This window comes from Myodes glareolus, chromosome 17 (assembly GCF_982192425.1).
Source record: "Myodes glareolus chromosome 17, mMyoGla1.1, whole genome shotgun sequence".
Taxonomy (NCBI): domain Eukaryota; kingdom Metazoa; phylum Chordata; class Mammalia; order Rodentia; family Cricetidae; genus Myodes; species Myodes glareolus.
In genome coordinates this window covers 40,613,718-40,640,500 of record NC_142042.1, presented here as the reverse complement: position 1 = coordinate 40,640,500, position 26,783 = coordinate 40,613,718, and the positions used below count along the sequence as shown (strand labels likewise).

The following is a 26,783-nucleotide window of genomic DNA, read 5'->3' as shown; positions in this document are numbered from 1 at the left end:
CAACCAAAAAGAGCCTGGCGTGGTGGTGCACACCTTTAATTCCAGCACTCGGTATGCAGAGGCAGGCAGATCTCTAAGTTCCAGGTCAGCCAGGAATACACAGTAGAAATCAGTATACAGTAAAGTAGAAACCCCAGGACCAGCTGTTGAGTGCTCTGGCTTGTGCATGCGTGTGTACATGAATGTGTGTGTGTGTGTGTGTGTGTGTGCACATGCAAGACTCATATACAAAAAAAACCCCCAGCAAAACACCAAACCCCCAAAACTAAGGTCACTAGAAATTTAATTTATAAAAGTAAATACATTTGCATATACAAATTGGAAAATAAAAACAAAATTATTTACTAATTTAAGTAAAAAGAACGGTGTAATTATACAGAAAGATTGCTGGTAAAGAACACAATTAAGCTCTCTCCTACCATCACTGCAAATGAACAGATAGTGCACAGTATCTGAAATAGCACAAACAGTTCCAGTTCAGCAGGATGGAGGAGCTGTTGGCAAAGAAACACAGAGACGTCTCTGAGGGCCTGGGTTCACATGGTGGTCACAACTGTCTGTAACTCCAGTTCCAGGGGATTCCACGCCCTCATACCAGACATGAATGTGGCATAGGCACACAGACATATATAAAGGCAAAACACTCATACACATTAAAAAAAAAAAGATGGCCTTTAGTTGTGGGGCGTGGTACTGGGGACACAGCCCAGGGTCTTGCTGGGGCAAGCGTGTGCTCTACCACTGAGCTACAAACTCCCAGCAGCTCTTCCCTGCCCCGGTACAGGCTCTCCTGTAGCCAGGCTGGTCTCAACTGGTCAGACAGTAGAAGATGATGGTGAACTCCCAATTCTCCTGTTTCAGCTTTCTAGGTGCCGGGTACAGGATGTGCCATCTTGCTGGCTATTTATAAAATTATTTATTTTTGTCATCCTGAGAATTGAACTTGTGGAACTCTTTTGTGAGAGTGGGTGCTGGGGACTGAATCCAGGCCCCTCCTACATGCCAGGTTAATGTCTGCCAGTGACCTACATCCCTATGAAGTTGGTTTTTTTTGGTTTTTTCTTTTTCTCATTGTTTCTTCTTTCTAGACAAACTTGCTTTTATTCCCTTTTAGACAAACGTAGGTAGCTTGAACTCATGTGCCAAACTGGCAGGGAATAATCAGCAATTTTCCTGGTAAAGTACCATGGTGTCATGGTACTGAGCTTCCATCCTCAGGTTTCATTCTGTTGCTGTTTTGTTTCTGAGACAGGGCTTGGCTAGCGGTCCAGACTGCCTTTGAACTTGTGATCACCCTGCTTCAGATTCCCCAGTGCTAGGACTCAGACGTGAGGCACCAAGTCTTAGTCTTTCACACAAATTCTCCTAGATTTGTGACTATATGGATACAAAATGTACAAAAATAAGTAGAAATGACCTGAGTAATAGATAAGATGAGAACATTGCTTGATTCTTGGACAAAGGGATTTAAAGTAACTTCTTTTTCTTTATACACTGTTGGTACTTTTCAACATCCACAATAATCATGTAGTACTTTTATAGTCAGAAAAGAAATAAAAACTATTCATGATATTACTTTAATATTTTTAAATCTTTTAAGTTAATTGGTGAATATAGGAGAAACCAGAGGCACATTTAACACCCACACACAATAAAGTGGCACATGTTTTCAGATGTTTGAATGCGATTTTGAGAAGTTATTTATAAACAAGTACAGAATGGCTAATGCTAATCTATGTGGATTAAAGACGATATCAACAACTTTCTTAATACTTATGTTCCAACTTACTCTGGATCTAAAGTTTTCATGCCAAGGGGACCAAGCAATTTTTTTTCTGCAATTTCCAAGGCTTTCCAAGCTTTTTCTGCAGTAAACAGTTCAGGGGCCTAATGAAGAAGGTAAAACAAGCAAAGAAAAAACCAAGCATTTTAATATCACAGAAAAATGAGCTCTTACCTATATACATTAAGTATAAACTTTGAAAAGAAAGAAAAAAGTTTAAGGCTATGGTGTGGTCAGAATTTGAGGGTGGATACCAAGCAAATCTAACCTGAGGAGGCTGAGCCCAAATTGCCTTTGTCAGCCTGAGAAGCTGGGAAAGCTCAGAGTGACCATTCCCTCGGAGCATCGCAAGAAGGAGTAACCAGATCATAAAGTAACCAGAGCTCCCATAAAGGCAGAGCTCACCTTGGCCCATCACTTTATTTATAGACCTGCAGAAGCACCCTGCAGAAGCACCCTGTAAGAGTACTTGAACTGCCGGGCAGTGGAGGTGCACGCCTTTAATCCCAGCACTTGGGAGGCAGAGGCAGGCGGATCTCTGTGAGTTTGAGGCCAGCTTGGTCTACAGAGTGAGTTCCAGGACAACCAAGCTGTTACATAGAGAAACCTTGTCTTGAAAAACTGAGGGAAAAAAGAAAAAAGGAAAGAAAAAGAAAAAAACCTTAAACCTTTTCCCTCTCTTGGCCATAATGAATTTAGAACTTGTACTCCAACAGTGTAAGCACTTTCTTGTGTTATGCGGAAGGGAAAAACATTTTGCATCCACTTTAATAGTGAAATGAACTGAAAAATGAACCAAACCAAAGCTACCTCTGTGCAAGCTTGCACTTCTGTACCACTATACTTAGTACTATTCTGCTTAGCAATCTTTTTGACAAAGTTACACAGCTAGGGAAGCATGGATAAACACAAAGCTTTCCTGGTCTGCTGATCTTAAGGGTTCAGCTTTAGACTGAGATTTAACATCAAAACAGTCAAGAATTCTTAGCTAGGTGGATGGAGAGATGGCTCAGTAGTTAAGAGCCCTTCTAAAGGACACAAGTTTGATTACCAGCACCCACATAGTAATTCAAAATAGTCTATTATGCCAGGCTTGGGGATCTGATGCCCTCTTCTGGCCTCTGGGGGTACTGCATGTACATGGTGCACAGATATACAGTGGGCAAAACACCTCCTACACAAAATAATAAAATAATTAAACAAATTACTATAATAATTTATAATAACAATAATATATAATACCAAATACATAAATAAAATAAATAATTTAAAACAGTCTTATCTAATAGAACTAATTAGAGAAGAATGCAAAGGAGACCAAAAGTGAACATAAGCTGCCTGTGCACAGCTTTCTGCCTGGTGCACCAGCTTGTGTAACACAAATGCCCACAGCCTTCAGGGGTGAGGGCTGAGGCTAACGGAAGCAGCCTAAGTCATTCAGTGTGTGGCACAGGACCAAGTACTGTAGTATACACAAACTAGCAAACATTTTGTTTCTCATCATCCATTGTTTTCTATTTTTGACACTAAATGTTATAGATTAGAGATAATATGCCTACTTAATTCCTGAAACTATATAAAATTATCCAGAAAGCAATAACTTTTCATGGCTAAGTGGAGCTGAAAACCAAACAGGAAAAAAAAATCCCACAGTATAGGTATGATAACATTTTTGAAATTTGAAAGTAACACATCGCTTACCACAACCATTGCTATGGTAAAATTAGGCCTGAGTTGATAGTCACACCAAGGACTTGACGCTCCATAGCTATCCTTGTAGATGCCGCGCTTGTGAACCAGATTCGGATGCTTCTCATTAGGATCTGAAGGGTCTTCAGAAACATGAAACAGCTTTTCAAAGTTGTTCTGTATTTTTCTGTTCCACTCATCATATGAAACTGTTACAACTTTTCCTGAAAAGCAATAAGACATGGCAATTGTAGACATTAAAGTATTTCAAATATTATTGCTAAAAACCTCATATTTAGCTTACTTGTGAAACAAATTATCTATGTTTTGGAAAATGTGGCTATTTTGGATGAAAGTATGTTATAAGTTCAAAGACCAGGTACCTCTCCTAAAAAGAATGTAAAGGGCTCAGGAATAACTTCATATTCATCACACGTTGAACATTTCATATGCATTGAATTAAAAATACAATTGACTTTACCTAATTCTTTTTACTTTTTAGAAAGTTTAAAGTTGTGTGAGTAGCTCAAACGTTATTTCTATTGTAGACTGTTCAGAGAACGTAACTTGCTCACAAAGTTAGGGCAGAGAGAAGTGCAATGAGGCCAGCACGATGCTGCCTTCCTCTGTCAGTTTAGGGGTGCTGTGGGAATGGCGTTAGTAACCAACTTCATCATAATTTCCATATCGGTAAATTAATGACTTTTCTTGCTTCTTAAAATTTTGGGTCTTCAGTCCGATGATGGAAACAAAGGTTAGTACCTTGTGTGCTCCTTGTAAAACAGGCCACCTTACCATGCCTGCTCACACTGATTTCACGGTAACAAAGGTTACTACCTTGTGTGGTTCTTGTAAAATAGGCCATCTTACCATGCCTTCTCACGCTGACTTCATGGTAAGGGAAGATATTTTTCTTGGACAATTCCAGCAACCAACGAACAGCAGATTTACACATGCCAACGATTTCTACAGCAGATCCATCTCTAAAATTAAAAAGAATTTATTCTATGTTAAACTTATTTAACTATTATTTAAAGGGGCATTCAGTAAGTAATTTTGGGTTGGGGATGTAACTCAGTGGTAGAAGGTTTGTCTAGCATTAAGGAAGTCTCTGGGGGTAACACAGAACTAAACCAAACCACCATGAACAAATGTTGGTGAACAATGCATCATATAAGCAACTATCTGTCCCCACCTCTTCACTTTATAAGTAATACATATTACATCATATAAGAAACCTCTTCCCTTACTATTTTCGCACTGATTATGTTCCTAACATTAAAAACATTTATATTTTTATTTTGTGTATACACGTGTGTCTCTATGGGTATGTGCACATATGCAGATGCCCACAGAGTCTGTAAGTTTGTTGGATCTCATGGAACTGCTGTTACATTAGGTTGTAAGCCTCCTGCCCTGAGTGCTGGGAAATGAACTTGAGGAACCGCAGGCAGCTCTCTTCCCAGCTTAGCTGTCTCACCAGTCCCTCCCTCCTAACATTTATTTATTAGTTTTGAGACAGGGTCTTTCTATTTAGTCTGGCTGATCTGTCTGAAGACAAATCTTTTATATAAAAATGGCTTATGGGCTGGAGAGATGGCTCATTAATTAAAAGCAAATATTTCTCTTTTGCCCAACCCTGGTTCGGTTCCCAGCACCCACAGTGAGCAGCTCTAAAGTGCCTGTAACTCCAGTTCTGGAGAATCAGATGCCCTCTTCTGGCTTCCAAGGGCACCTGCACACACATGCACCTTCCCACACAGACACATCAGTTTTTATTTTAAAAAAGTAGAAAATAGCTTCTGAGCTTCACTCAGTATGGAAAAAAAACTTCTGATATTCGTTAACAACTTTTGAAACCATAAGTGAAAACCCCCTTAAATAACAAAGTTAGAGATAAAAGGTTCAGAAAATAAAAAAGCTTTTTTTTTTTTTTTTTAAGACAGCCCTAACTGTCCTAGAACTAGTTATATAGACCAGGCTGGCCTTGAATTCACAGAGGTCTGCTTGCCTCTGCCTCCTGAGTACAGGACTACAGGCATGTGACACCACCATCTGGTAATAAAAGACACGTTTTTGCTTTTTGAGACATGTTTTCTCTATGTAGCCATGGCTGTCCTAGACCTCACTCTGTAGACCAGGCTGGCCTCAAATCCACAGAGATCTGCCTGCTTCTCCCTCCCAAGTGCCGGGATTTAAAAGTATGAGCCACCATTGCCCATCTAAAAAAACATTTTTAAAAGATCAATTTCAACTAGTTGTTTTTCATACTTGTAAAGATAGGCATAATAAAATCTTAACATTGTATGAAGTTCAGATTAAGAAATGTCTTAGCCAGGACTAGTGAGACAGCTCAGCAGGTCAAGGCCCTTGCTGCCAAGTCTGATGATGAGAACCACATGGTGGGGAGAGCAAACCGACTCCCAAAAGTTGTCCTCTGACCTCCACGCGTGTGCTGTGGCGTGAACAGACACACACGTGCCCCCTTCACTCCACAAATAATTGTAACAATTTCTTTAAAGAATTATTTTTGTGATTTATTTAACTTTATTTTATGTGCATTGGTGTAAAGGTGTCAGATTCCCTGAAACTGGATTTACAGATAGTCAGGAGCTGCCATGTAGGTGCTGGGAATTGAACCCGGGTCCTCTGGAAGAGCCATCTCTCCAGTCTCCAGCCCTGTAACTTTTTTTTTTAATTTAAAGAAAATATCTTAACCAATAGGATGATGAATTATAAAATGTTTGAGATTCTTGTAGAGGTGCAAAAATCCTGAGATCTCCTGGAGGAGAGACCAAGAGGGCTGCTAATCTGTACGATGGGGAAAGGAAGGGAGGCTCTGGAATGATTTAACGCGGACACCATGGTGAGTAACAAAAGATTCCGTGAGTAAGGGTGTGTGCAAAAGGAACTGGAATCACAAGAGCATCACTGCAGAAGCATCCAAAATGAGCTCTACCTTGGGGTGGCTGGGATTCCTCTGTTCCTAGCCTGGTCGCTCTCTCCCATCTTATCCATCCATGTGCCACAGTTGAAGCGATTCCCTCCATAGACAAATCCCGTTTCTTCATCAACCCCTATAGTTATATTGAAACCTAAAAAATAAAAATAAACACGTATTAAACAGTCATGATGGCAGAGGTTTGTAACCTGGGCACTCAGGAGGCAGAGGCAGGCGTGTCTGAACACGGCCATGACATGTGGGGAGCTGTGACAGAGGCTCCAAGAGAAAGGCGGAGCCTGTTACCTCAGTGTATCTTGTTCTCTGGGTTGTTCTGGATGTGATTTTGTGCCTCCCATGACAAACATGTACATTCAGTGTATGAGACATGTTTATTCTTGTTGGATGTCAGAACACAGCTACAGAACCCTGGTGAAAGGACGTGCTGAGTGCTGTACCGGTGTGCCTGATTCTGCACATGGCCTCTGCCTTGCTGTCATGCTTTCCCAGACATAATCTATGGAATGCACCGGGAAATTGTGTTTAAACTGGTCTGTCCTGAGAACGTTCTGAAAAGGGGCAGTTCTGCTCATCTTAGTAGGAGCTTACTGATGGTTGTTTACATGTTTTTCTGAACTCAAGCCTTCTCGGGTCATTGCTTTCTTTGTTACATTTGCGTATAAAAACACACTGAAACTGAAATACGGTGTCTACAGCATTACACTGTAGTCCACCCCATTCTTTCAGGTCCTCAGATCCCTGGTTAAATAGAAGAGTTTTGTACAGGTCAACGGAAGTCAACACAGGAGGATCACATAAGTTTGAAGTTGGCTTATACAGTGAGCTTGAGGCTAGGTGAGCCTACACAATGAGACTCTTTAAAAAACAAAACAAGCAAAAAAAAAACCCAAAGAAACTAAAAATCATTAAGTTTTATAATAATAAATACATATAAATTTTATTTCTCCTTCAAGAAAACACACGTGTACATGATGTTCATTCTAAAGCACTGCTTACATTAGCAAAATCATAAGTCATCACTCAGTGGAGGGATGGCTTAGCGTGTGCACACTAGGAAATCATAAGTCATCACTCGATGGAGGGATGGTTTAGTGTGTGTGCACTAGGAAATGCTCTGTCCTTTAAATAACAAACAGGATATATATGGAACAAACAGATGAGTTCCTAAGACAAAATGGTTTAGGGAAGAAGTTACAAAAGGTTACACATAAAAAACCTTTTTAAAATTAGGTATAGTGGCACATGCCTTTAATCTCAGCACTCGGGAGATAGGGACAGACAGATCTCTGTGAGTTTCAAGACCATCCTGGTCTACACAGTGAGTTCCAGGACAGTCAGGACTACACAGAGAACTTATCTGAAAAAGAAACAATCAATCAACCAAACAAACAAAACCCAAAACTAAAACAATTAAACAAACAAACAAAACAAAAAAGGCAATATAGTAAAATATTAATATATTTCATTTCAATGCCCAATGCAAAGGAAAAAATATTTTGTTTACTTAAAGTTGAAATGTTTCACAACAACAACAACAAAACCCTAAAACGTCTTAGACATAACTATAAAAACATTCTTTGGAAACTAATCTTGTTTCCATTGACTTCTCTTAGAGAAGGATAAAAATGTATCAGGGACTGCTACCAAATAACTTGGATAAATATATATTACTACTATACATAATAAATCACCATGAGTGAGGTTAGTCTGGTCTACATAGCAACTTTTAGCTAAGGCTTCATAAAAGATCCTATCTTGATCAGTCAAAAAAAGTTACATACTGAGTATTCAATTTTATATAATATTTTCAAAGCTAGGAATATGGCAGAGACTCTTAATCCCAGCACTCAGGAGGTTGAGGCAGATAATCACTGTGAGTTCAAGACTAGCCTGGTCTACATGTAAGTCCCAGGACACCCAGTCTTAAAACAATAAACAAACAATGAATTTATAAATATGGTCAAAACACTGACAGTGTAGGGAGGCAGAGATTAATTATAAGACCTAGGTGGAGGGGAACCATGTGGAATAGGGAAAAATGTTAGTGATGATGGACTAGGTCTACATCTTTATATGGTAGTGGTTTCAGGAACCCACAGCCCAACATGAGTTAATATGAGAACTGGTGGAAATTAATGAGGTCTACAATCTAGTTAGTAGCATCATACCACATTTCTTGATTCTGATAGATTACTTCAGTTATACTAAGATGGGGGAAGGGTTTGCTGTACCCTATCTATCATTTTCACAACTTTTTTTTATCAATCTGCAATTCTTTTAAAATTACAATTAAAAACACAGAAATCATACTTAGAAGACTAAAGTAAATATACACCAAAATCATCAAAACCATTCCCAAAGTGAGTAGGGACGAAGGGAAATGAGATAATCAGCCTCGTGCCGGCTGGCCTTAGGGCAAATGAGTTAAGAAAGTGTAACTACTTTAAGATACTACACAAATGCAGCACTGGAGAGGTGCTGGGGCCAGCCTGGTCTACACAGAGGCAACCATGGGTGACATCCTTCCTTTGCCACCCAGAAGCTCTGAGAAGCCAACTTTCCAGTCCTCTCATTTTGTAAAAATTAAGAGTAATGTAATATATTCTTTTACTTAAAAAATTAATTCAGGCATTTGTATCTGTAGAGTGTATGTCTCCCCATGTGTATGCTAGTGCATACACACATACGCAAGTGTGTGCAGGCCCAAGGTTGATGTCAAATCTTCCTTGCTTCCTCTTCTAAACATTTGCAAGTCAGGGTCTCTCAATCAGACCGAGCTCCCCAGTGTGATGCTGGTCTCACTAGCTGCCTTACTTGTTCAGAGATACCGTCCCTCTGCCTTCGGAGGCTGGAATACCATCAAGCTCACCTGGCATTTACATAGGTTCTAGAGATCTGAACTCCAATTTTTTCACTTGTTCTCCATGCATTTTAACTGGTGAACTTTCTCTCAAGTCCAATGTAATTCATTACGAATGTTTTCAGGAGTTAAGTAGGAATAATATTGGTAAAGACATCATTATAGTGACTGGCATATAACAATTCACAGAACTATAATTTTTTTCTTCCTTCTTCTGTTTATTATTTATTTATTTTGCTTTGCAAGGGGGTTCCTCTCTATAGCCCTGGTTGATCTGAAACTTACTCTGTAGCTCAGCCTTCTGAGGGCTGAGACAGGCATGCCTCACCACACTGGACTTCCTGTTTACATTTTTGAGATAAGGTTTCACTATGGAGCCCAGGATAGCCTTGAACTCACGACAGACAAGCCTCTACCTCTTGTGCTGGATGACAGGCGTAAGCCTGTATACCTGGCAGAAAAAGTAATACTAACATTGTGATTATAAACTATAACACCAGGAGCTGGAGAGATGGCCCAGCAGTTACAAATACTTGTTGCTCTTGTGGAGGACCCCGATTCCATGGCCAGTGGTTCCCTACCATTCCTAGCTCCAGTTCCAGGGGCTCTGATGCTCTCTTCTGACCCTGAAGGCAACAGACATGTACATGGCACATACACTTGCAGGTAAAAAGCTCACATACACATACATAAAATAAATTATAAAAGCCAATATTATCTTGAAAATTGACTGACAAAAGATATAAACTTTTTTCTTTAGCTTGGAGAGATCAGAAAGAGTGTTTGACTTTCTCAGGCAAAACTTCAGGAATTTGTAAAGCAACTGCAAGGTTTAATTCGACAGCATCGGTAAGTCTTAACTATGGAGTGGACTACATACCCTCGTCCTTCATGTTCCGATCTATCTGGGGGCCGGCATTCCTCTCTCGGAACTGAAGGCCCTGCATATGCCTTTGCATAGCTTCCTGTATTACTTCAAACAATGGCTGATCCTGTTGGAGACAGCAAGAATGCGCCCTCTGTTAGAAATGGATTCTACTCTTATTTTCCCCTAAGTCCCTCAAGTCTAGTACTATGTATGTATTACTAGATAAATACTCCCCCTTGAGGAGGAGGTAAGGATCAGGTGGGGCTGGGAAAGCAGCAGCCCCTGTGCTCCCAGGCTGCCTGTGTTTAAGCAGGGAGCAAGTCTTATCTCTGTGACTTCTCACAGTGTCAACATTAAATAAAGAGTCATATTCAGCTTTTCTTGATTTCTGAATTCTCATGACTTGGATTCTTAATATTTTACGTTAAAAATAAAGTCACATTTCATTAAAAATTATTTTAAGAAATGCTCTTTACCAGTGTACCAGCAGGCAAAGGTGCAGAATCGTCCGTGGGATACATTCTAGAAACTGGACATTTGAGGATGTCTAGACCATTTGGAACCATCTTACAATAGTCCTGAATACACTGCAGCCACCACCATACGGCATCCCGACAGTTGTACCTGGCGTAAGTTCCTTCACCCAGGAGGTTAGGAATGAGGCCATGCCTCAGGGTACCAGCAAATGCTAAAATAATATTCCTAAAACAACAGAAATAAATGGATCATTCGAGATGAAAACACTCATAAAATTGAAGGGAAAAACAGTCACTTTTCCAGGGGTCTGGGGGATGCCCGAGCTCCCGGCGTATCTTTTCTCTCAGTTTTTCATCTTTGGAGTCAGTGCCCAGTTGGGAGTTTATAAGGGCTGCCATAGCTTTAGCTTCTATTTTTTAAAAAAAGATGTACTTATTTTTGTTACCTTTGTATGAGTGTTTATCTGTGTGTGCATATGTGTACTATGTGTATGGAGCCCGTGGAGGTGAGAAGTGTGATGGATCCCTGGAACTGGAGTTACAGATGGTTGTGAGCTGCTATGTGGGTACTGGAAACTGAATTCTTCGAGAGCACTGAGTGCCATTAGTCACTGAGCCATGTCTCTAGCCCCCAATTTCTGTGTTTGAAGTCTGTTATTTTCATATAAAAGTAATTCTCTAATATGCAGTTTATTACTTTAAATAGTAGGTATCAAGAACAGAGTAAATACATAAGAAAACAAATGGACAGAAACTGGCCTTAAATCTATAATTCATCCCAATACACAGCAAGTACAAGTCAGAAGAGCTCTGTGAGCCCCAGGCCATCTGGTCTACACACTGAGTTATAGGCTATTTAGGGCTACATGGTAAGGGCCTGCTTTAAAACAAAACAAAACAAACAAACAAAAAAAACCCAAATCAAACAAAACCCCAAACAACAACAGCAAAAGCCAACTATAACCCACATTAATAACTGATAGATGGCAGTTTATCTTCCATGGTATTATTCCAGTACAAATATGAAGTTGGCTTGTGAGATGGAGTGCACCTAGGAACACCTTGTATCTAGCATGTGAGGTCTAACTAGCAAAGGTCACTGAATAAGGTTAGGCCTTATTGTGTCTCAGTTTAATACTTATCTCCCTCCCCACCTCTTGTTTTGTTTTTTGAGACAGTGTTTCTCTGTGTAGCCCTGGTTGTCCTGGAACTCACTCTGTAGACCAGGATGGCCTCCAATTCAGAGATCCACCTTCCTCTGTCTCCCCAGTGCTGGGATTAAAGGCTTGTGCTACCACTACATGGCTAACACTTATCTTTCAATAGTGCCTTAGGAAGCTTTTATTCTAGTTTTGTTTATAGGCCACAGAAAAAGTGGTGGACCATAGTATGACGATGTATGACTAGATAGCAGAATGCAAAACGAAGAGACAGAAATCTGTAACAGCACACAGTGATGCCTGAGGATGGGGCAGCTACAGCAATGATTAAAAAGCCCCCAACTGTCATGGAGCGTTTGCCATGTGGCAGAGAGATTTTTGGGTCCTTTAACTGCATCCATCATCTAGCAGAGCACGGTGAATATGCTGACTATTCCACAGAAAGGACAAAGGGAGGATTGCATTTGTCAGCGGGCGATATGAACAGCATCAGAAGTTCTCCACGCCACAGGCAAAGGTCTTTGCCACTGTGTTTTGCTGAATTCTGGTTCTTTATACCTAACTCCTAAGCCATTTACTTAGGGGATCTAATAGGTAATCAAACAGCCCTCCAAATTAAATTTACAGAAATTTTACTAATTTATGTGTATGGTATTTTGTTTGCATGTATGTCAGCCTTCCTGGTGCAATGCTAGCTGAGGCCAGAGGTGTCAGATCCCCTGGAAATGGAGTTACAGATGGTTGTAAGCTGCCATGTGCTTGCTAAGAATCAAACACAGATCCTCTTAAGTACTGAACCATCTCTCCAGTTTCCCCAATTTTTAATATTATTATTATTATTATTAGTGTGTGTGTGTGTGCGCGCACGCGCGCATGTGTGTGTGTGCATGTTTGTGTGCATATTTGTGCCGCAGTATATGTGCTGAGGTCTGAGGACAACTTTGTGAAGTCATTTATTTACCTTTATGTGGGTTCCGGGAATTGAAGTCAGGTCACCAAGTTTGCATGGCCACCACCTTTACATATCAAGCACCTTGACCCACTAAGCCATCTTGCTAGCTCCCCAATTTATTGTTTGTTTGTCTTGAGACAGCATCTCATTAAGTATTTCTGGCTGACCTGAAACTTTCTATGAATACTACTAGGCTGGCTTTGAACTTATAAGAGATCTACCTGCCTCTGCCTCCCTTGTGCTGGTATTAAAGGTGTGTGCCACCATATCCAGCTAACATTACTCTTTTATGAAGGAAGAAAACGGTTCTATTTTTTTTTAGATAAATTCACAAATACTGAAGAAGATCTGACCTATCATGGAATCTAGTGACCTTAAAGTTGTTTTTCCCTTTGAAATTCGCTAAACTTATTAAACAAGAATATGAACTAGGACTTTCAAATTGGGAGCCTGTGAGATGGCTCAGTGGGTAAAGGTGCTTGCTGCCAAACCTAACGCTGAATTGGGTTTCTGGAACCCACATGGTAGAAGGAGAGAAAAACTCCAGCAAGCTGTCTTCTGAACTCCACATGTGCACCTTGGCATGCCTGTGATTGCACACATATAAATGTACACAAAATAAAAAAAACACCTAAGGAAAACATACTTCTCAAATGTTGACAGTAGATGGGTAAGAGGGAACATGGAGCGGCAAACAGCATGCGGTTTGCAGAGGCTCTTACCGGGCTTCTAAGTAGCGTCCAGTGACCAGCAGCATCCCCCGGAGTGCAATGAAAGTATCCCTCCCCCAGCAGCGGAATAGACCAGAAGAGAAGTGGGGCAAGCCTGGCAAAAGACAACAGAGTGATGTGCCAATCAGAACATTATGTTTGATCCCATGAACTCCATCAACACACACTTTAGGTTTACAGAAAAGGGCAAATTAGAAGGAGCCTGTGAACCTTCGAAAATCCTCTACAGTGAAATATATGTCTGCACTTAACGTCAGCTTTATGGGATGAGATTTTATGATCATATCAGAATCTGAAGGGCACCTGTGACCCAAGGGGGATTAAAGGCACTGTTTAGCAGGAGTTCTACAGTTCAGTGACATCCAAGCCCTGAGAACCAGAAGTACAGGTGGGCTGTTAGCTGAACAGATTTTAATTTGTCTTTTAAATTATAAGCTTAAAATTAGAGATTAAATATTTAACATATAAAATGACACAGTATAATTAAACACATACTTTAAAAGATTCTGCCCTGATTCTAAGGGCAATAAATAAATATTAACGAATCAATCCCACACCAGTTATGTTTTAAGGGGTTATTTATTTGGCGGGGGGGTAAAACTTACATACACCATAAACCGTCAGGAAGGGAGCCTAGTAGCTGGAGCAGGAGCCGGGAGCAGCAGCCGAGACCGAGCACCGGAACCAAGAGCCGGAACCAAGAAAGACCTTATCCGGAACTGCTTCTCTTTTTAAAAGAGAAATATACCACGCCCCAGTGGGCTGGTATTTCAGCAGCTATTGGCTGACGGAGCGGAAGTCGCTCCCCGCTGCACTGTGGGCTCCTGCTTCAGTGATTATTGGTTGAGGCAGCGGAAGTTACTCCCACAACACCTCCCCCTTTTGTTTAAGTAAGAGAGTTCTAAGCCTACTACGAAATTATATACAGTAAGTACAAACCTACACAATTATATACAATAAATACAAATATCCTATTTTAACTAGCTTAAGTCTTATATAAGAAATAACTTGGCCACGTCATAAAAGGAAAGTAATTACGTTTATATAATCTTTAATCCCATCAAAGATCTGAGAAGGGAAATAATGTTACCTAAGTAATTAGGAAGTGCAATCAAACTTCCAGAACATGTAACAAATCACAGAGACAACTGGCTACCTGGGCAAACACCCAAAATCACGTTTGCAGCGTTGAAGCAACCAACTTTGGCTAAGGCCTAACGTAACTGACATACCATTTTCAAAGGCAAGGAACTTTTTAAAACTATCTTATCCTGTCTTGGCAGGATATGACAGTCCTGTTTTATCCATTTACGGATACTCTGTAACTCTGTTAGTAGTTGAGGCATGGGCATTTCTTTACCCAAAGGCCAGTTCTACCAAGAAGAAAGGCTCCAGGTGGAGTGTCTTTGGTGCTCAACATTCTCTCGGGAATAGATCAGTGTTGCCAGGAAGGATTGTGTCTCCCTACCACAGAACTCTGAGTTAGATTAAAGGCCGTTTTCTGTAGCTCTTTGAAGAGGTTGAAGATTATCTATCTATACTGAATATAATCTCTATGTATCTAAAGAACCTGATTAGTCTAATTATAAATGACAAACTTAGATGACTATTGATCTATATTATTCTCAATATCTATCTAACTTAAAGACTGAAATAGTAAACAACTGTGCAATAAATGGGGACAATATGACCTCCAAATATAAACAATGTGCAAGTATACATTGTAATATGGTAAATATATATATCAATACATAAACAATATATAAGTATCTTAATCAAAGGTAGAAGTGTACAATGCAATATGGTAAAATATACATATATCAATACAATATATATATATGTCAATACATAAAAATGTTTTAAACAGAGGTAGAAGCATGTATGTATAAAATAGTCAACATAATTTAACTTTGTATCAATATATAAGAATCAATACCAATACATTTGTCAAAAACAATAACTCACAAGTACAAAGCTATTATCCCATAATCCAATTATCCTTTTTTTTAGTTCAATGATATTTAATTAAATGTTTATTAATTTATTTACAGTGAAAGTTTATCACCAAATTTCACATTATTTTATAACAGATTGATAGTGCTATACTTATCTCACACAATATATATGTATATAGCTATATATAACTAGATATATAAGCTAGATATATAGCATACATGCCATATAACTATATATAGGTATACACACAATATATAGCATATGGTTATATAATAGTTATATAAATATATAGCATTGTTATATAGCTATATACAGCTATATATAACATATAACATATACTATATGACTATATAAATATAGTTAATGTATTTATATAGTATATGACATATAAGGTATATACAATAATTATACATAAAGAAATAATTTTAAGTTTTGTGCTTTCATATAAACAATTACTTAAGATAGAATCAAGGACCTTACATATTACTAACTTGAATATTTCAAGTAAGATAAAACAATTAAAGGCACCATTAGACATATTTTTTATGTTGTCTCCAAAATGATGTACAAAATGTCTTCAAATACACTAAGAATTATTTAATGGACACAGAGTTGCAATTCTGTCACTTATTACAATGTCAGAAGCTAGGACATCAGCACAGCAGACTTCCTGTGGCGCAAATGTGTGCAAACTCAAGAGTGAGTCTGGATTAAAACGTCTTAAAATACCAGCACTCCACTGATGTTTAAAGTTAAAAGTGAGCGGGGCATCATGGTGCAAGCGTCTAATCCTAAACCTTAGGAGGGGCAGAGAGGCGTATCCCCAGTTTGAGGACAGTCTGGGCTACACAGTAAAATTCTGTCTCAACAAGAACTATAAAAAGAACTATAAAAGTGTTTCAACAAGAAAATCTTAGCACTTATATGGAGAAATGTTTGCTACTTTTTGGTCCTCTGTGAGTATACAATTTATAGATCAAGTATTTGGGGGGTTATATCTATGTTGTCAATTACCATAAATGTTAATTACATTTTTTCTGCAATACTCTTATAAAAGAAGGTGTTCCCATTGTAGAATGAATGTCACCAAAACCTACTGGCAAATCTGCATATCATTTTACTTTTTTTTTTTATAAATTAGGCAAAATACTCCCTTAAAATATTAGAATGCTAGGATCTATATTTATACGTTATACAGACTACATATAAGTGTTATAAGTTTTACCAATACATGCTTTATAAGTAAATAAATAAATTCTGGGGATATTTAATAGTAGCAGTGCACAATCAAAAAAGTTGAGGTATTATTTTATGTAATAAGCTTTTAAAAAATGGGTTTTAGCTCTGGAGTTTTCCCCATCAGTGTGTTTTTCCCACACTGTTCCAGTTCAATCTCCTGAGCACCTGCTTGAACTCAGGGAATGACAGCTACCAGAACCATCAATCAAATGAAAACCTGAAGCACAATTAGAGAATTAAAATTGACTCTTCATTTTATTTTTAATTAAAAAATATTTTGTGTGATGCTGAGGAAATGAATTTATTAGGGCCTTGGACTTATTGGGTACTACTCTACCCTCTAGCCCTAAAATAGGGTTTTATGATTTTATGATCATGTGAAGGAGACGGTAACTCTGGATACAACAAAGTCTGAGCCAATGAAAAGCCTGAGCCAATGACAATGAAAACTTAAATTTAGCCGAAGGAATCATGTAGACGATATTACTACTTCGCTATATTTTATATATTTCAGTTTAATTTCAAAAGCTGTAAACTTTACACTTCACTTTATCAAAACCCCAAGGAGCAATGAGAGTTCCAAACTTTAATGGCCTCAACTACCTGATACTTTTTAAAACATACTGGAAGTTTATTACAAGAAAAGCCTTTCTTTGGGAATATCTTATTTCTGTGAATGTTTTAAATCTAGCTGCAGGAGATGGTGTCAGTAGATATGGCTAAAAGTACTTGACAAACAAGGAAGATGTAATTTAAAAAAATCATTTAATGTGTTTTGTAATCACAATGTTGGTTTACTTTTAAGAATTAGGAAAGGAACACACAGAAACAGTACTTAATTAAAGATATTTAAAATGACAAGAACCGGAATTTAACAGATACCTGGAGAAGAAAGGATTACTCAACCACCACAAAAACACATGTGAGTTCTTACTACCTAGTTATAACTAAATAGTAAGAATCATTATCGTGAGCGAGCAGCTATTAAGTGAGCAATTTACTAGACAGTGGCATGAAAACCATTGTCCATGCATTCTCCTTGTTGAGCACTACGGGCTTTTACCATTTAGCTGCTTCCAGCGTCCTTACCTGCAGCCAAGGAGACACAGCACTGCTCCTTCTCCTTTGTGATCTCATTTAGCCTGTAGGGCACATCCAGGAGCGAGGGAGAAAGAAGAGGCAGACTAGAGCACTTTCCCACTCCGCACATCTGGACGGAGCCCAGTGAAAGGTGTTTCACGAAGGTTGAACCGTTCTGGACGAAGCTGCGAGCAAGTGGCAAGCGGCAAGCAGAGAGGTCATCTCAGAAACACTACCTTTTAAGCAATCTTTTATACATCCTTTCGCCCACTGATCTTTTTATAGAAATGTGTAAAAGGGTAAAAATACTTTTATGTATATCATTTAACAAGTTAATGAACACATAATATAATTTTGTTTTTTACATATTTTCTCTTACAGGCTCTGTAGACCAGAATTAAATTCCACCCCTGTCCTCCCACCCCCAGCTGGGGACTAGACCCAAGGCCTTATGCTTGCTAGGCAAATGATGCTCTTCTGAGCTAGACACCCAAACATCCCCACCAATTTTTAAAACTGTATTACTGTGTTTGTGTCCATGGTGTATGTGTTTGTGTGTAGGGTGCTTATCTTGTGTGCATGAAGCCCCGAGTTTGATCCTAAGTGCCTTATACACTGGAAGCAGACCCATAATCCCAACATTTGGGAGTAGAGGCTGGAGGATCAGAAGTGTAAGATCATCCTTGCCTCCACAGTGTGTTTCAAGTCTTCAACACATGAGACCCTGTCTCAAAACAAAACAAACCCTACCCAGACTTTACATTTGGTTTTGCATGTTCTGGACTAAAGTATGCTAACACACAGTCCAGCTAAAAAGTTTCTCAGCTCTGAGTCTGTGATAAAGCTCCTTAGCTTTTAGTCTTTTAAAATCAAGTACAAAATACTCTCTCTGTATAGTTTCCACAGAAACACGCCCATTTACTCAAGCTTTGTTGGGTATACCTTGACATCTGCTTCCATGCTACATCCAGCAGAGTGGTGTATGCGCCAATTAATATAGCATCAAAGTAACAGGGGATAAGGTATCGTGGGATCTGCTTCAGGTAGAAGAACATAGCCTGCAACCATTTACCAACCTGTTAGAGAAATAACGTTAAAGGTTAATTTGTTGTGTTTACAGACTAGGTATATTTTAAGAGCTGAATCTACACATGCAACTTTGCCAGTCAGTAACCTATTGATGACCACTCTTTAAAACTGAAAGAGGATCAAGAAAGGAAAATGGTTCAAAGAAACTTAATATTATCTATAGCCGGGTAGTATATAATTCTTAATGGTCCCTCACTTGTTTGGACTAGAATATCATTCTACTTACTTCAGCAATATGTCCTGATCGTGAAATAAGCCGGCCACTAACATAGTCAATCATCCAATCTCCAGACCTCAAATTTTCACAGAATGGATGCCCCAAGTCATTCTTTGGTCTTATTTCTGCCAACACGGACATTAATCCTGAAAATTCAGACATTATTACACTGTTGGCAAAGTCAAAATGTTCCCATTGCTTACTTGTGGTCAGTCTCTGATGATTTGGGGTGAACACAGGCAGACATAACAGCTACGCCCACAATGACACGTGGTATGGCTGGAGATAAGGATGAGGGTCTCTACTGAAGGGTCTACTGCTGCAAGAGCAGCAAAGAGCTTCCCGAGAGTGAGGGCTTCTAGGACAGCACTTATCTATTTATATTCAATAGTAAAACATTCAAAAGCAGTTGGCATGGCTGCTCTACCCTAGAGCATCAAATGAATAAGCCTGGGTATTTCTGTGTTAGCAAGCGATAGACCAATATTTAGGAAAGAATTACAGAAATCACAAAACTGGTTTAAGAGGAAGCAAGACCACCAATGGAGGATGACAATGAAAGAGCTTCAGAAGCAGCTTCTGAAACGTAGCAGGAAGTACTTACAACTAAATAAAATCACCACGTGAGCTATAGACGTGTAATGATTACTAGGAAGACTTCTCCGCTGAGTCTTGGCATCCCTATGAACACTCACAGTAGACTCTGTAACTCTGCTATGGATCAATTATACTTCCATCTACCGTAAAGCTGGACTTGTCTTCAATGACTTCATTTTAACTAAGTTCATTTGGTTAGAATTTATTGAATTTTATAAGATGTGTGGCATATTTTGAAAAATTAAAAACAATAAATTTAAGACGTAGGATTTTTTACACTCAAGGAGTTTGTAGTTCTTCTTGGGAAATGTAACTTTCAAAACAGGGTGGACAATATGGCAGCACAAATACTGTATTATAGACTCTGTTCTTGTCCCAGTACTTTCAGGGAAAAGAATCATTGCTCAGCATTTTCTACTGCTGAGTTTCAGAATGACAATGAAAACTCAGAAAACAGAGCTGACAGAAACCAGTGGGACGCAATGACTTATTTAGGAAGTAACAAGAAGGTAGAAAACTGGCTAGCTGGTTTATAGAAAGCACTCTGTCTTGGAATAGATGGTTAACTATGGAGATTAAAAGGACATGTTATGTCAAAGTGAACACAAGAATCCAAAAATAACTAACTGGCTGTTGAGAATCTGGAGCAGAACCATAAGCAAGATTCCTAGATTCCAAAATAACAGGACACAGAATACTGTAAGCATTGGGGAATGGAATCTTGGTCAAGGCAGAAAAAGGGCAAGACAGTGGCTGGATCTGATTAAACTTATGGCTGTCATTAGCAGTCTGCTAGGAAAATGCTCTGGGCTGCCCAAACTGTTAGCTTATGACAGGAAAAAAATGACTGAGATAAAGTAAAAATAAATCAGATAAGGGCATTTTATTTAAAAAAAATGAGCTGAGTCACTTCATGAGACATATACAATTAGCCAAGAACCAGAAAAAGAACAGGGAAAGCTATTTTTGCCTAAACTGGTAAAATATTTTTTTTAAAAAAATCTACTTTTATTTATGTGTATATGTGCTTCTCTGTGTGTTATGGGATATATGAATGTAATGCCCAGGGAAGCCAGAAAAGGGCATAGGTCACCTGAACTGGAGTTAGAGGTAACCAGGAGCCACCACTGGGTGCTAAGGACTGGATGCTGCTCACAGATCCTCCAGAGGAACAGCAGGAAATGTTCTTCACCTGAGCCATCTCTCCAGCCCTGGCAAATGATTCCCGAGTGCTTTACTTTGAATGAATAGGAGCTGCTTTAATCCTAATCACGACCCCTTACTGTACACGATTATGGTGATAAAACTGAACGTGGAGTTTCTCTACTGCAAGGCTATACAGCCGGTCAGTGTACCAGAGTCTGGCTTTAAAGTCTGGTTGCTTGATTGTTTTTTCTTTTTTTCCCCAAGACAAGGTCTCACTATGCAGCTTTGTCTGTCCTGAAACTCAGCAAGTACACCAGGCTAGCCTTGAATTCACAGAGATCCACCTGCTGGAATTTGTTTAAATTACAGTGAATATATTCATATACACAAAATATACTAACTTCTAGCATAAGATAATATTTTCCAAAGATCAAATAAGAAATACAATAAATAAATGTAAGTGTCAGCCTGAGGACAAAGAAATAACTATGATAAACAATAACTAAGAAAGTCTTTATGATGCTGGGTGTAGTCATAAATGCATGTAATTCCAGCATTTAAGAGTAGAGGTAGGCTCAGGAGTTTAAGGTTATCCTTAAGAAAATAGTGTCTTTGAGGCCAGCCTGGGCTACATGAGACCCTCTCTCCTAAAATAAAACCGAAAAAGGGCTTTATAAAAGACAAAAGAAATGAGGTGAGCTTAAAAATATTTTGGACTTTATTTATTTTTATATTATGTGTATATTTTCCTGAATATAAATATGTACGCAATACATATGCTGTGTGTGTGGAGGCCAGAGGTGGCATCCAATCCTCTGAGACTGGAGTTACAGATAGTTGTAAGCTACCATGTGGGTGCTGGGACTGAATTCAGGTCTACTGGAAGAATAGCCAGTGCTCTTAACCATTGCCTGGGCCCATAAGGAGGTCTTTAAAGAAAGCTCAGTCTTAGTCATGATGGAAATGCAAACTAAAATTACAGTGAAATTCCATCTGATCCCAGTCAGAATGGCTGTCATCATGACAGGGTCAAGGAAATGAACTAGGCAGTAAAAGGCATGCTTGTGCCCATATTTACACAACAATAACAATAAAATTAATTTAAAATAGAAAATAAACAGCAAATGCTGGCAAGGATGTGGGGAGAGGGAATGCTTCACTTACTATTATCAATGGGACTGTAAACTGATAGAGAGTTAATATGAGTATCAGTGTGGAGCCTCCTCAAAACACTAAAGCCAAAACTACTGTATGATCCAAATACATGCTGCTCTTGGGTTCATACTGGAAGGAATCTTAAGTCAGCACGCCACAGAGACGGTATATCCACATGCACTGGAGCACTATGTATAGGAGTCAAGACAGGAAAAGTGGTAGACACAGACAATGGAACTTTGTTCAGCTGTACAGAATGAAATTATGACATTTGAAGAAAAATAGATGGAACCAGAAAGCATCATATTAGGTGAAATAAGTTAAACTCGCACAGAATAGTGCATGCTTCCTCTCACATATAGGTTCTAAGTTAAATTCTCTCTCATTTCTGGATCAGGCTCATCTGGTAGTTCCATAAGCACTCTAGATATTTTAACTATATAGGAAGAACCAAAGATGCAGCAAAAACTTTCCAATTAAATGTTTTATTTACAACGTAGTCTCACGTGACTTTTCTAAAGTAACACAACATGTCTAAAACTCAGTGTCAGGGATACCAATCTAGTTACACAATAAACCAAGATAAGACATATTTATTAAGGTTAATATTTAAGAGACATAATTGTCCTTAAGCAAGGCAGAACTAGCAGTTTTAGTTTACTGACTGAATACTTTGACACATTCTATTTTTAGTATTTTATATGAATGACATCATTATTCATAGTTTTTTTCATCTCTTGAAAACAAGGTCCTCCTTATTGTCCAGGTGGCCTCAAATTCTCAACCATCCTGTTTCAGTCTTCTGAGTAGCTGGGATTACGGTCATGTTCCACCTGGTTTGGCTATTATTAACACTTTTTTGTTTTGTTTTGTTTGAGACAGGGTTTCACTGTATAGCTCTGGTTTGGGACTCACTATGTAGACCAAGCAGGCACTGAATACACAGAGATCCACCTACTTCTGCCTCCCAAGTACAAAAACTATAACCATGCACTAAAGGCAGCTCAGTAGTTAACACCACTTGATGCTCTTGCAGAAGATCTGAGTTCAGTTCCTAGCATCCATGTGACAAAAATCCACTGTGAATCCAATTTTAGGGGATTGAACACCTAGCACCTACATGGCCACATGGCAAAAATTCATTTCTGGGGGATCTAATACCTTCTTCTGCCTTTTGCAGGCAACAGACTTGCACATGTACGCATACACAGACGCAAGCAAAACACTCACACTCTTAAACTAATCTAAAAATTAAATCTAAAATTTTAATCTAAAAATTAAAACATTATTACATGACTGGTTCTATTATTCATATTTTATTGAGGCAGAAATTGGGGTTCAGAAATGTTATGCTACTCACTAGTGGCCGAACAACCAGGAGTCAAGAGTTATAATTTGGACTGAGGTGTCGATATTCTAGGTGTACACTCTTACTTCTATAAAGACGACCACTACAGAAAAACAGCAAAGCTTTATCCTTACACCTACCTTGAAGACCTGCATACTTAAGGGATGACCAGTTTGGTATGTCATAACAACCTCCACCATCTTCTTGTTCTTCTGATTCACATCGGTAAAGTACCTGATTTAGCTCAGCCAAAGTCAATTTAGAGGCAATGCTAAGAATTAGGAAATAAAGGAGATTAATAAATATACGGATTATTTCATTTACTATAAAATAAAAGCAAAAGAAAATCTGTACTATAAATATTAAATGTCTTAGAAATACATCATTCTAGTTCCTATTCTGCTGATATAATAAAACATTCTGACCAAAATCAACTAGGAATAATGTGGTGATTTGAGTAAGAAGGGCCTCATTAGGTATTTGAATACCTAAGTCATCAAGAAGTGGCACGACTTAGAAGGAGAGGGGCTGTGGCCTTGTTGGGGAGGTAGAACCTTGTTGGAGGAAGTATGTCACTGGGGGTGGGCTTTAGGGTTTCAGAAGCTGAAGCCAGGCCCAGTGGTTCTCTCTCTTTCTGCTACCTGTGGATCAACACGTAGAGCTCACAGTTACTTCTACAGCACCATGTCTGCCCGTGTGCTGCCACATTCACCACCATAATGACAATGAGCTAAACTTCTGAAACCTTAAGCAAACCCCCAAATAAATGCTTTCCTTTATAAGAGCTGCTATGGTCATGGTGTCTCTTCACAGCAATAGAACATTGACTAAGGCAATAGTTGAAATTGCATTTTTTAAGTTGCCCAGGTAATTTCATTTACACAACCAGCATTTTCTGTGAATACATATCTTCTTGAATGTACTCCCTCTTCTCTTGTTTTGTTCTATCTCAAGTGAGAAAACTGTCGTGCCCTTGTCTCAGCCTCTTTCCAGAGGTTACTTTGCAGAATGGATTAAACCTTCAAATCCAGAGGAAAGACATATAAGCATGGAAGGTACATGTGTGCACACACACACACACACACATACATGATAAAGTCAGAGACCAAGATGCTAACAGTGGCCGAGGCTGGCATTAACGAGCTGCAGACCACACTTTGAATAGCAAGGAGAAAGCACGTTTAAATCTGCCCAGATCGGGACAGGAGTAGCTCACCATTCTGTTAAAGTGGTAAATCTACAAAATAAGGAATACTTACGAAGCGAAGGGGATTTTTAATATAGGATCTGAGTTGCCAACAGCAAGGCTTCCAGATTTAAAGTGAGGGCTGAACTGGGTCAGGTGATTTCGAAGAATTCCAACAGCGACTTGAGCATGTGGATCAAGACTTACTCTGAATAAAGTTGATAAGAAACAGATAACTTTCAGTTTATTCAAACTTAACAAGGTAAGATAATTTCTCTAGATTATTAAAAAAATGTGTATGTGCCTCTGTGTGTACAAATTGCATGTGTGCAGGTGCCCAGAGAGAGCAGAACACATCGACTCCTCTGGACCTGGAGTTATGGGTGGTTGTGAGCCACCTGACATGGGGGCTGGAAATGAACATGGGTCCCCTACAGTATCAACAGCTCTCTGAACCACTGAGCCATCTCTCTAGGCCCCCAAAACTATTTCCAATATAAGTAGAGTCAACAGTTTGAACTCTAATGAACATACCTGAATATGATAACACTTCCTGGAGACAGATTTTCAAATTCTATTTCCTGAATATATTCATTGGGACCCTTTGTGGCAACGCCAGCTTGTTTGACAATTTTACTTTCATGAAGCTTGGAAAAAAATACAGGAAACACTCTTACTAACTAATTTAAATTTTTTAAAAATATTAACCACAGTAAAAAACCAGAATCCCAAATACCTGGATATGCTCTTTAAGTTCCACTGTCATATTTGGCATTCCATTGATTGAATTCTCATCTTTTTTATAAGGTTTTGTATTCCTCTCAATAGTTCTAGCTTCAAGAACTACTTCTTCAATTTTGCCTAGGAAAATGTAAACAATTTAATGAAAACTATTATAATGCACATGCAAAATTTAATATTAGAGACTTTTCAAAGATCAAATACTCACAGAACAAAAGATGAAATTACAATTTAGTGAACTGAAAAATGGAAATGTTTTGAGAATGCCCAGGATAAACACAAAACCTGAGGTAGCCCTGAATAGCGCCTATGGAGCTGGGAGTATAGGTCAGTGGGACAGTGTATGCTCGGCACAAAGGATACCCTGGGTTTAGCACCCAATACCCAAAAATACTAAATAGACAAAACAAAAACCAAGCACATTAGTAAAGACCTGACCAAATCACTAAACATAAATTTATGAGAATAAAGTAGGTAATGAATATTTAACCCTAAAATTCTTTAGATTGATAACTTTTGTTTTGTTTTTGTTTATTGAGACAGGGTTTCACTTTGTAGCCCAAGCTGTCCTGGAACTCACTCTGTAGACCAGGCTGGCCGATAACTCACAGAGATCCATCTGCCTCTGCCTCCTGAGTGCTGGGATTGAAGGCAATGCACCACCACCACCCGAATAGGCTGAAAAGCCATGGATATTTAGAAACTAGCAAGAAATAAAGAATATGGGCTGGACATGGATGAGTAGATCTGTAATCCTAGCAATTTGGGAGGCTGAGACAGAACAGCACCTGTAAGTCCAGGGCTAGCCTGGTAGGCTTTAGACTATCCTGTATGACTATGGTCTCACACACACACACAGACATGCACACACACAATGTTTTTTTTGAGACTCTTCAATTAACAAGCAGTTGCTACTTATGTAGGAGTATGCTGTGTAATACTATACTATCTAAAATAGTAAGGAGCGAAATGTAGACATTTAGCAAAAAAAAAAAAATCAACCAACAATAAAGGAGGATCTCAGGACCATATAACTGTCAAAGAGAGACAGACTGTATTCTTAGAGGAAGGACTATAGTCCTTGAAGGTTATAAATAATCCTATGTAGGCGGGTAAGAAGACTGCATGGAGAATAGGGAAAATATATACTTGGTTGAATGCCAGATAGATAAAAGGTTAGGATGATAGATGAGGTTGTGAGCAGACTTAATATTTGCCTTTTAAACACGCACACGTGTATATATGCGCATGTAGTACATGTGTATAAGTTATACATACATAAAAATGGAAACACAGACACATGTTACCCACAGTATAAGGAAACGTGTGTGTGTGTGCATATATGAGAAAAAGGAATATATTAAAAAGCAAACAAAAGTATTTCACAACTCAAACAATGTAAATGTTTGGGAATATTTTTCTCCAGGTTTTGTTCCATGCAGTGAAAGTGTCCCCATCTAAGTTCTTTTCTCAACCAGGTTTATGTCAGTGTGTCATATATGACACATAAAGACAATGTGCTAGTGGAACTTGATGCTATAACTCCAT

General features: G+C 38.8%; 1 protein-coding gene across 4 annotated transcripts in view; it reads right to left on the bottom strand.

The window, feature by feature from the left end:
• Positions 1–26,783, bottom strand: part of Agl (amylo-alpha-1,6-glucosidase and 4-alpha-glucanotransferase) — an 84,126-nt gene that overhangs the window by 5,094 nt on the left and 52,249 nt on the right. For all 4 annotated transcript variants that reach the window (XM_087897617.1, XM_048456720.3, XM_085677781.2 and 1 more), the window contains exons 18-31: positions 25,231–25,355; positions 25,029–25,141; positions 24,568–24,702; positions 23,449–23,579; positions 19,072–19,208; positions 18,699–18,832; positions 17,766–17,941; positions 13,473–13,575; positions 10,639–10,864; positions 10,175–10,286; positions 6,432–6,567; positions 4,343–4,455; positions 3,485–3,696; positions 1,790–1,887 (exon numbers count right to left, since the gene is read on the bottom strand). In XM_087897617.1, coding sequence (XP_087753743.1) covers positions 1,790–1,887; positions 3,485–3,696; positions 4,343–4,455; positions 6,432–6,567; positions 10,175–10,286; positions 10,639–10,864; positions 13,473–13,575; positions 17,766–17,941; positions 18,699–18,832; positions 19,072–19,208; positions 23,449–23,579; positions 24,568–24,702; positions 25,029–25,141; positions 25,231–25,355 — 1,951 coding nt within the window. The remainder of the gene's footprint in view (positions 1–1,789; positions 1,888–3,484; positions 3,697–4,342; positions 4,456–6,431; positions 6,568–10,174; positions 10,287–10,638; positions 10,865–13,472; positions 13,576–17,765; positions 17,942–18,698; positions 18,833–19,071; positions 19,209–23,448; positions 23,580–24,567; positions 24,703–25,028; positions 25,142–25,230; positions 25,356–26,783) is intronic.